At 40.7% G+C, this 11,803-nt stretch overlaps 1 protein-coding gene across 1 annotated transcript; it reads left to right on the forward strand.

Moving 5' to 3' along the window:
* Positions 1-678: 678 nt before the first annotated feature.
* On the forward strand, positions 679-11,304 carry LOC116054799 (NXPE family member 3-like). Its single transcript, XM_031306540.2, has 7 exons — positions 679-934; positions 2,511-2,664; positions 4,437-4,883; positions 5,708-6,000; positions 6,791-6,861; positions 7,049-7,252; positions 9,314-11,304. Exons 2-7 carry the CDS (start codon positions 2,551-2,553, stop codon positions 9,865-9,867), a joined length of 1,683 nt encoding a protein of 560 aa, XP_031162400.1. The 5' UTR covers positions 679-934; positions 2,511-2,550; the 3' UTR covers positions 9,868-11,304.
* Positions 11,305-11,803: the final 499 nt, after the last annotated feature.

Consider the following 11,803-nt stretch of genomic DNA (forward strand, 5'->3'; position numbering starts at 1 on the left):
TTAGTTTGGTTTGTTTTAATTTGGACATTTTGTAACGCGCTCAGACTCCACACTGGTGGACTCAAATGCACGACTCTTAACTAACTAAAAACTAACTAATTTGAACATTTTTAACAAAAAGTTCACTTGGCAAAAAGATTCAACAAAAAGCACTCACAAAGAGGATCAGTCACTATACAAATGCAATAAACAAAAACCTGGAAACATGAAGGGATGGGTAGAATTCTTGAACACACTTTCACGTGGAACGAACAAGACAAACTGGCACAAGACAAAGGGAGACAAGGAACATTTATACATGAGGTAGGGGAAAACAGGTGAAAACAATCAGGGGCGGTGTAGACAATCACACTGGCGGGAAAATCACACAAAGGGAGGAAGTCAGGGTCTGAAACGAGAGGGAAAGTGAATACAAAATAAAACAGGAAGTGCACAACAAGACAAGACATGAGTGACTAAACTTAACAAACTTGACGAGACATAACACATTTTAAGTCTTCTATACTTACACTTGCGAATGACAGACAGAGTAAAAAGCATGGGTGTAAATTTCATCAAACAGATGGGAGGGACAATAAACATAACATTTCATCAATTATTGAAGGGGTCTGTGTACTGCTAACATAAAGGGAGAAAGCCAAGCATTGGACCAAACCACTGTGAGGCAACAGAGGGGTGACTTAAATGGTTTCTAAACTTAAAACGCATTTTTTGCACCGTTTGCGTTCTTATTGTTTTACCACTTACACAATTATTTGAAGTATATATTATATACAATACACATGGTTTAAATTATATTTCTAGGGGGGGGAACAACTCTCAGATGGGTCATTATCTACAATCCATGCAAACAGAGCAAGGTTTCCTGCAAATCAGCAAGAAAAAGTCCAGGTTCATGATTTTGATCACCGTGTTCTCTTCAAATGAATCTGAGGTAAGACACATTATACGCTTAAATACAATATATTTATTTTATCATGTAAACTAAATGTTGTCTGACCATTCTAATCTGTACAATACGAGTAGTGTGAGATACTTGTATTTTACTTTTACTGCTTCCATTTTATGCTACTTTCTACTTCTGCTCCACTACATTTCAGAGGGATATATTGTACTTTGTCTCCATTACATACTTACTCCATCAGATAAACCTGTAACCTCAGTAGACCTGACAGTGATTTGACTGTAAGCACTGGACAAACCCAATTTTATTTGCTTATATCTGACAAACATTCATGTGGTTTGGATTAAAGCACTCCCGGGGAATGGGCGCCTGGGTAGCTCAGTTGGTAGAGCGCACGCCCACATGTAGAGGTTTATTCCTCGACGCAGAGGCCCGTGGTTCGGGTCTGACCTGTGGGGATTTCCTGCATGTCTTCCCCCTCTCTCTCCCCTTTCATATCTAAGCTGTCTTAGTGGTTAAAGGCGGAAATGCCCAAAAAATAATCTTAAATAACACTCCCGGGGAACAACACACGTTTCCTGAGTGAAAGTATTGTGTTTTACCCGGGACTAGTCTCGCATTGCCAGACCTTCCTCCACAGCGCTGCGGAGGAAGGTCGGGCTAGTCCAACATTCCGGAATGGGAGAAAAAGGTGCTCTGATTTATTGCCATTTCTATAAACCTCAGTTCCATATTTTCGCTTTTTTGACGACGAGGATTCCTTCTCCTGCGGCTTGGCATAAGTATGATCCTCCATTATGAACTAAAGTGCAGTGCAGGCTTTCAAATTTGCCGGGGCAGTGACAAGCACCGCTCACTCATCTCCTTCTCCGTTTCAGCTGGTTTCTGTCGCCTGACGCTGGCTCTGAATGAAAACGCGTTGTGGATTAGCTAGACAGGTAGGCTAGTGCTTTATGTCCCTCTCAGCGATTAGAGTTTTTCAAAATGGCGGAACGACAAGGAAGCCTCCTTGGACTTGCCCGTCCAATGTCAATACAGATAAGAAATTCTTCGCTTACGAGGATAAGTCAGATCATTGGCAGAGGTCATTTTACACCAATGAGGACATATTTATGAATGAAGACATTGATTTTAGCTAATAAAATTCTTAAAACACTACACAGTGTACCTTTAACTTTCAGACTTTTTCATTTTCTCCATGCCCAAGGTGGACATAGGTGAAGTACTGGATTTTGCTACTCTTCTGTAATGAAGTTGCAACTTGTTGTGAATGTAACTTTGCAAAGTCTGGTGTGGGTTGCAAAATACTGCAGGGTCCAAATGTATTCAAATATTTACATGATGTTGCAAAGTGTACATTATGGGGTCACTTGGGAAAGAATCATGTTAAGCTAGAGAGAGAGAGACTGCTATCTTTGGTTGTGGCCTTGATTAATGGCTGATCAATCAAGGGAATTTCCTGGGTGACTGGATTTAGTTTAGTCCTAATATTTGAAAGCCAGACATGTCAGACTATTTGTATATTGTTTTTGGATTTCACAATGGAGTTTCAGCATGTCATATTCTTAAATCAGTTAACCCTTTTGTGTTTTATTTTTATATCCAGTACCAGAGGAAGTGGTCACAGTGCTATGCTGCAGCCATAGATGAAGACCACCATGAAAACCAGAGCTTGTACCAGAAGGGAGTACATTGCCATCTTCTTCTTTCTGGCTGTGGCTGTCACCATCTGTGTCTTACATAAAGTGGACGTTCTGGGGGTAAGAACTTTGTTTTAGTGGGACTGTTTGAAGTAGGGATCGACTGATGTTGTTTTGTTTTTTTAGGACTGATACCAATTATTAGGAGTTAATAAAACCGATTGATATTGGAACCGATATGCATTTACAGTGAAAATGAAAATCTTTAAACCAAAAATAAGATTTTGGAATGTAACATACTCCAACACAAAACGTTGTTTAAATGCTTTAAGCAATTATGTAATAAATTAGAAACTTTCAACATAATACACAGTAACAGTAGTCAGTGTTGTGGGCGGGACATTAAGTCAGACTCAGTGGTGAGTGAAACCGAAGCAGAGGGACAGACACAGAGCTGTAGCCGAGCCAAAGCAGAACACTTCTTAATTAATTAACTTTATCGGTTATCAGGCAAATAAAACGCTGATACAGAAAACCTGCAAACTGCCAAAAAAAAGCCAGCTAATCGGCCAAGCTGATAATCGGTCTATCCCTAGCTTGAAGGGTTGACCCTATTTGAAATGTTTAATATTAGTCTGGTTTCAGGATATTGTTTTCAAATGCAATGTGGCTCAGCAGCAGTAATGTTTTTCATTGTAAATAAATGCAGTTAAATAGTATTTTCCCTTATAATCCTGCAACTTGACTTGCTGACAGCAGCAGCTCCTTTAGTCAAAGAATAAGGCTGGCAGTATATTCTATACTTTTGACCAAAACCATCAAAATGTGTTAATGTTCATTTTTACTGAAGACATACAGTAAATCGCAACTAATCACATATGTATAACCAAGCGATGCCCCAAAACAGCTGGGCGCTGAAGGGATGACTATGCTCCAGATGGGCAGGCCTTGCATGGCAGCTCCATGTTAATGTGTGTGTAACTGGGGGAATTAGAGGTAAATTGTAAAGTGCTAAGGTAGATAAGCACTATACAAATGCAGTCCATTTACCATGAGAGTCACTGATGTTTTGTGCCTCTGTGTGGTTTAATCTAATTTGTATGTGACAAAATTCAATGCGTCTTTCAGCCATTAAAAAATCTTCCTCTGTCATGTCAAACCATCAGGTGTGAACCAGCCTCTATAGTGCCTCTGGGCCATGTAACATATCCCAAAACATGAATCCCAGAATGCACTAGGGGTGTTGAAATGAATCATTGCATCGATGCATCGCGGTGCTGACCTAGACGATTCTGCATCGATGCAGTGACTGACCATAATCGATTATTGCCTACTCATGTTACTTGTTGATTTTCCAGTCGCTGCTTCTTTCTGTTTTTGCCTTTTGTCTGCTGTGTTCAAACTTTGCTACATTCAGGAATGTGTCTTTTTTTAAAAGTATATACAATAATATATATATGCATATATATCTGAAACTGCTGATGAAAACCATGTTTAGCAACAAATAATATTTAGGAGGTGACGCATCGTGATATGGATTTGAATCGTTGACAGGATAATCGTAATCGATTCGTGAGACCAGTGAAGATTCACACCTCTAGAATTCACACATACAGACCTTTTGAATTTGAATTCAAGATTCGTGTTTTTGCCCAAGCATTTTGTCCATCAATGTTAACAGAGGGGAAGTGCCACAGGGAAAGTTTGGGAAAGGCAGAATTTCCTGCAACTAACAGATCAACAGTTCTTATCAACCCTCCCCTCCCCCCCCTCAATCATTTTGTGAGGTAAAAATCATCCGTCTTGGCCCTTTTGCTTCATTTAGTTAATTTGCTTTCAGTGCATTTGATGGATGCATCTTTGTCACCATCTCTCTGTCGATCCCCTGCCAGATTCAGCATAAAGTGAACTTCGCCACCATCATCGTCCCAAGAGTTTCCACTGACCCTGACGTGCATCGCGGCTTCTGCACCTTCCAACCACTGTCCCCTAACGACGCTCTGGAGGAACGCCTCTTACTGGACTCCATTGCTTGGCCTAAAACTTCACTTTTGCCAGCTCCTCTTTCCCTGGAGAAGACCAGTGACCCAGCTCACAGCTCCTTCACCATTCTCCCAGGGAGGGGGGGAGGACAGTGGCACGTAGGGGATCAGCTGGAGGTTAGGATCAATATGTCTGATTTCCAGGGTCGTCCCAAGAAGTCTGGAGGGGACTTCTTACTCGCCCAACTGCACAACTGGAAGCTTAGTGCAGGTGTGGTTGGGCAAGTGGTGGATCATCTGAATGGCAGCTACTCTGCTGTATTCCCCTTACCCTGGGAAGGAGACGCGCAGGTTGAGGTAATGTTAAAATCATGTTAAATGTGGATGTATTGTAGGTGTTGTTTAATCTTTCTTCTAACAATTAGACTCAAACTAAGCCCCGCCCTCCTTTGTTACTGTTGCCAGAGATAGTTTAGAACTGAGACGCCATAACTCAAAGTAATTTCCTGTATCTGTCACGTTGGCTCCGCCACTGCCGTGCCTCTTCAGGAGATTAGAGGCAGGTCCTGAGTATATTGATTCCAATGGGAGAAGTAAACATGAACACAGATTATGACCAATTATTTTATTCCCACAATGCTACCGTGATGCATTGCACGGCTGCTCCAATAGAAATGAATGGGAAATGTGGAAATGACGCTGACAGTGGGCACGTAATATAATAGTAGTGTAGCACCCAGGAGGCTCCTACACATGGTAATATGTGCTAGTCGTGAGCGTGATCATTTTTTTGCTCTGTTACTACTGTAGCTAGTGCTTGTGTTTTTTGGTTTCGGAAAGGCTAAGAAGACTACCCTCTCTAAACACTTTAAATCAGAGTATCTCAATTACTGCAGCCCCTTCAAACTTCAACGTAGAGACCCAAAGCTTGACAGACCTGCTGCCTTGCCTACTTAACTTACTGTATGTCTGCTAAGCTACAGTCTTGCATCTGATGTCAGGCTTTATCTTAAAAATGTATTTCCGTTGATCCAGACTAGCTAAGCTATGATTAGACAATCCATGTTAGGGGAGGGCTTTAGTGAATGGACAATTTTTCATGTGTCAAAGAAGTATTTATTTGTCTTTATTGACATGACTGAAAATGACTTAGTGAAAACTTTGGTTCTCTCCTCAATCAGGTGACGCTGGTTCACCCTAGTGAGGCTATCCCAGTGCTGAACCGGCTAAACAGCGAACAGCCTGACAGGCTTTACTTTAAGAGCCTCTTCCGCTCTGGCTCAATCTCTGAAACTAGCATCTGTAACGTCTGCCTACGTCCAACCCAGCCGCTGTGCAACTACACTGACCTCCGTACAGGCGAGCCTTGGTTCTGCTACAAGCCAAAGAAGCTGAGCTGTGATGCCAGGATCAACCACGCAATGGGAAAATACGAACAAACCTTCAGGGCCAATGAGGATAAGCTCTTTCAAAGGTGACAGAGCAGAGAGACAGGGCTGACATTTTGTGTGACTTCTAATGAACACATTCATCTAATGTTACCTATGTAGCTCCTTGGTGGAAGTTTCACAAGTGTGTAACAAAGGGCAGTTAAGATTCAATCTAAATAGATTAAAAGTTTAGATAATACAAATCAAAATAATCAATTTGAAACATACTAGTTGATTTCCAGTTAGACCAGTTAGTTAGATTTGTGAAGTTTAATCAGAGCTTGAAACGATGAAAACTTATCAAAAAGATGTTGATGAGAGCCGTGAGACTTTTAACCAAAACCATTAGATTGGGATGCTACAACACTGTAGAGCTGAGAGGAACTGCGAGGTCAGGTGATCATTGTCATCATCACTGCGAGCGACACATTGTCATTGGACCCATTGTTATATGAATATATTAATTAGTGCAGCTTTATCTCACAAAATGTTTTTTTAAAGAAAATTTTTTGGGCATTTTTAGGCCTTTATTGACAGGACAGCTAAAGAAATGAAAGAGTAGAGAGAAAGGGGGAATGACATGCAGCAAAGGGCCACAGAACAGAGTCGAACTCAGGCCCACTGCGTTGAGGAGTAAACCTCTATATATGGGCGCCTGCTCCACCAACTGAGCTATCCGGGCACCCACGAAATGTTTTTTTAAAGGCTATGTTTTGTGTAATTATGTATGAACTTTCAAGGAGTTTTTTCCTATTTTAGTGCTTGAATTTGTAGTTTAAACTTAATGAAATTATTTCAAATGCCTGCCCTTCTTTTTTGTGTGCTCTTCTTCAGGGGTGTCAACTTGAAAGTCTTCATTCGGGCTTCAGGACCTAATATTGTCACCATGTTGCCAAAAATGAAAGGTAAAGCAGGGTGTTCATTTTCTGCCACCACAGGAAGTTGTATATATTTTAGTATCGGTAGTAAGGATAGTCCATAAAAAGTTCATACAATCACTTTCTAGCTTGGTTATGGTATGCTTTTTCGTGGGATTGATAATAAGGGAAAAAGATTTAAAAAAAATAACCCTGCCCTTATCCTTCCTCTCAGGCCAATCAGAGGTGAAGAGCAGCAGCGTGAAGTCGGGACCCTCTGGTTATTACTACCAGGGTGTGTGGCGAGCACTCGGTGGCACCACAGTTCGCCAATTTGACAACTCTGCCATCATTCAGTGTCTGAAAGGCAAGGGGGTCTACATGTATGGAGACTCTACCGTCAGGCAGTTTTTTGAGTACCTCAACGCAGCACTACCAGGTAACTGAACAGTTTGATTTTGAGTTTTTAGAAGTCCATGTGATTCAATTCCATAAATATGGTGATAGAGATGATTTAAATAGCTCAATCTCCAAACTACCCCTGCTACGCAAAAATCCTGGAATCTGTGGTAAACAACCAACTCAAGTCTTTTCTTGCAAGTCACTCAGTTTTAAGCCTGTACCAGTCTGGATTTAGAGCTAATCACAGCACTATTTCAGCAGTTACAGTAGTTACAAATGATATAATATCTCATTCTGCATTAGATAAGATTAGATAAGAAACACTGTGCTGCCCTTTTGGTGGGTCTGTCAAAAGCATTTGACACAGTTTATCATCCTTTGCTTTTACAATAATGATGTAGTATCGGTTTGGGCAGAAAGGCTTGTGACTGGTTTCAAAGTTGTCTGGTTGTGTTTCAGAGGCTTCAGTGTGTAAATTCAGGAGGTGCACAATCAGAGTTTTGGCTGGTAACAAAGGGTGTGCCGCAATGTTTCATTTTAGGTCCACTCCTTTTCATCATTTTTATCAAAAATATTGTCTCTTCTTTGAATGGTTTTCAAGCTCATCTTTATGCTGATGATACTATTATATATCGTGTTGCTGATTCTATGCAACTGGCCATAGAGAACCTGCAACTTTCTTTTAATGCTCTTTGAGAAGCTCTTATTATTAAGTTTGTTTTTTTAGTTTAAAGAACATACCACTCAGCCCTGGGGATTATTACCAGTGACAGCTACAATATACACTACTAAATCCTCTATGGTAAGGTCAGTTGGGCCTCTCTAACTGAGAGACGTAATTACTATTATCTGTAGAGATGCACCGATTGAGCGGCCGGTGAACGGAATTGGCCGATTTTCACGTCATCGGCCATGACCGGCGACCTGCCGGTCAGTCTGACGTATGCCGATTTTATGCCGGTCAAATTTACTCGGGCGCCGCATGATTTACATCGCGCAACATCAGCACCACCGCTATATGCATGTAGCAGAGGCGCACTGCCACTCGATCAGCTGTTTATGAAAAGGCATAAAGTTGTACTTATACACGGCTCTTCAGAGCCGTCTGCTCTACTGATCTCAGGAGAACAGTCAGCCGCTCTCTCTCCTCTCTGAGGCTGAACAACTGGAACATGAAAACCGCACTCACGCGGGTCCCGTGAAATATGACGGCTACAGTTTATTGGAAATAGCGTTGGGCACACTAACTTTGATGAATTTACTGTTTATCAGACCCCAGATGAGACAAGAAGCTAACGTTAGCAAACGCTACAGTCCCTCTGCCTCTGACGCCCCGCTGGCCCATAGACTGTATATAAGAATGGACCAACAGATCCCGTTGCTCTGGACGGAGACCAGTGAAGGCCGTTAGAAGCACTTTTCCGGTGAGCGCTGAGCGTTACTGCGCAGCCTCCAACTGAGAGAGACGACGTAAATGTGCTGTGAGCAACGTGTCTGAAAGTTGTAAGTCTTCTGGTAGCTGTGCCAAGAGAAATCTCAATCATTCCCAAAAGATAGAAAATAAATATTTGTGTGTGCTGTAAAGTGGTTAGAAAAAATTAAATCGGAATCGGCTAAAATCGGTATCGGCTGGTCAAACTCAATGAAAAATCGGAAATCGGAATCGGCCTAAAAATTGTAATCGGTGCATCTCTAATTATCTGTATATCTTTAAAGCCCTGATCAGAAAATTACCATCATATATTGTTGAATGTTCCAATATATGATGGTCATTTTTCTGGTCCAATTTTAACTCGCTCCAGGTGCTGGGTGGTTCCCCATAACCTAAAATGTAATACTTAAAGATACTTTAGGACTCTACTTAATAACCATCCACTATCCTTCTGTAACAGTTTGAACTGATATTGTTGTTTGTATGATTGTATTTCTATTTCAACTGGTTTGTTATTGATTGTTTGATGTCTTTGTTCATGCTCAGCAGCATTAAAAATGAGGGTCTCCCTCAACTAATTCCCGCGAGTCTTCAATAAAGGTTTAAAAATGAAGACAAGAATTGTTCACACTGCAACTTAATCTTTTCCCTCTGTAATACTTTCAGACCTTAAGGAGTTTGACCTGCACAGCCCAAAGAAAGCTGGACCGTACATCTCCTTGGACTATGCAAACAACATCTTGTTGATGTCACGCTTCCATGGTCCTCCTATCCGTATTGTCCCTGTCTCAACCAGCGAGCTTCGTTACATTGCCAATGAAATTGATGGCTTAGTCGGAGGCACGAACACTGTCGTAATTTTTGGTATTTGGGCTCACTTTGGAACTTTCCCCATGGAGATCTACATCCGGCGGCTGCAGAACATCCGCAGGGCGGTGGCGCGGCTGCTAGACAGGGCTCCAGGCACGGTGGTCATCATCCGGACAGGGAACGCCAAAGTTTTGTCACTTGATGTGGCGCTAACCAACAGCGACTGGCACTCGCTGCAGTGTAACAAGGTGCTCAGAGCCGTGTTCAAAGGACTGAACGTTCATCTGATCGATGCCTGGGAGATGGTTCTTGCCCACCAACTGCCACACGACCTCCACCCACCATCTCCCATAATTAAAAATATGATTAACGTTATCTTGTCCTACGTATGCCCTCAAAAGGGCGACTAGGTGTGTGTGTGTGTGTGTGTGTGTGTGTGTGTGTGTGTGTGTGTGTGTTGGGGGAGAGGAGTGGGGATTAAAACGCAATCTGTTTCTACCAAGTGTTGGATTTTTCCTTCAGCAGTCCATGCACTGACTAGACTAACTACAATGTTTCTATTTTTATTTTCAGTCAGGGAATGTTGAGTGAGCACAAAAGAAACACGACTGGATGGAAAGCAGCTCCGAGCTGGGTTGGGTATTACAAACGGCTTAATAATCACACTTATCACATACTGTACGACTTCATGCCCAAGTCTTAGAGTTGTCAAGAAAAAATGTAGAATCTGATTAAGCAGATTAAGACAAGATAGTATTGCCATGGAACTTCCTCCTTACATAATTCATAGTCAGTCTATGAAAGAAACGATGGGGTTCTAACGACAATAGGCTGGGATTTAAAGACACTCATCCAGCAGTTACCTGTACTCTGCTGGTTTCTTGGTTTGACTCCAAGGTGTGACGTGGTCACTGTAACTCACCATAGTTTTCTTTTAAGTGCAATTAGTATGTAAATGAAAAGAGAACATTATATGTAGTACTACAAAATAGCAGATATACCTGTAGGCCTGTAACAATTATTACATCATTGTCTAATCGCAATTCTTTTACGTTATTTTTGCGGTTTCTATGTTAAACCGCAATTCTTTTCTTTTTAACCATTAGCTAAGGTGCTAAAGGGTATGACTGTTGATGAATTGTGTATTTTGTTTAGATGTGCCAAATTGTAATTATATAGGTGATTATTGATCGGACTGTTGAGCTAAAGCTATGCTGGCAGCAGCTGTCACTTGTTGCCATAGCAACTCCAAACATCCTGGGCTGTTAGCTGCCTCAAGCCTGAGAAATTCAACACGCTAGTGTTTCTGGCCTGAAATCTGCCCGACAAACACAGTGATTAAACATCCAATTAATTGTACAGCAACACTTGGAATTGTTACAGCTCTAGATACCTGACTTTAGTTTTGTATTTGCCATGCAATAAACTAGTCTCTTTTTGTCTTTAAAAGGAGGTCTACTAAGTTCAGTCAAGGTTCCATTCTTTCTGAGAGTAAGTTTAACAAAAACATGTACATCTATCTCAGAATGACTCCAGGATGGCTTATATACGAGATACTGTTGTTATCCAGCATGGTGGGAGTTTTTTTTCCATTCTATAGAGGATAAAACTGGATTCACTGGAAGTGGATTCACTTTTTAAGAAGCCTTAATAATATCTAACTTTACCTTAAACAGCCACATATTTATAAAAATGTCCCTCATGGGATGTTAATGGTTTAATGGCTCCAACCTGTTGAAAGATCAGGAACAAAGACTATTTTGATGATGTAACAAGTGTATTTACATGTGAACTTTTTGTATGAAATTTAAAACTATCGTTGCAACACTATTAAATAACATGTAATTAAAAAAAGCTGCTGCTGTAATACAATTATGAATAGGCTACTTTATGAACTGTTAACTGAGTTATGCGTTTGATTGTGGGTTGGTGTGAAGTGGGGAAATGTTATATTGTATGTTATATTACCTTCCGAGTTTTTATTTTTTATATTTATATACTGTCAGCACGGTGGAAGTAACTAATTACATTTACTCTCTAAAAGTCGTTTTTTGTGTACTTGTACTTTTTGAGTATTTTTTTTGTAATCTGTCATTTTACTTTTGCTTAAGTAGGCTACTTCTTATCACAAGTATCATAGACTACTTCACTACATTTCTGGTCGCATCCGTTACACATAGTGAGATTGGTGTAGCCCTGCTGGTGTAAAAAAATGAGGAATAAAAACAAGTTAGTTATTAAAGTTGTGTGAAAATAAGTCATTAAGGCAATTAAAATGAAAGTAATTTAGTTTAATAGAGAAATACAAAATGGTTTACTGAGAGATTAAGATAATTTAGTTAAATA

This window comes from Sander lucioperca, chromosome 20 (assembly GCF_008315115.2).
Source record: "Sander lucioperca isolate FBNREF2018 chromosome 20, SLUC_FBN_1.2, whole genome shotgun sequence".
Taxonomy (NCBI): domain Eukaryota; kingdom Metazoa; phylum Chordata; class Actinopteri; order Perciformes; family Percidae; genus Sander; species Sander lucioperca.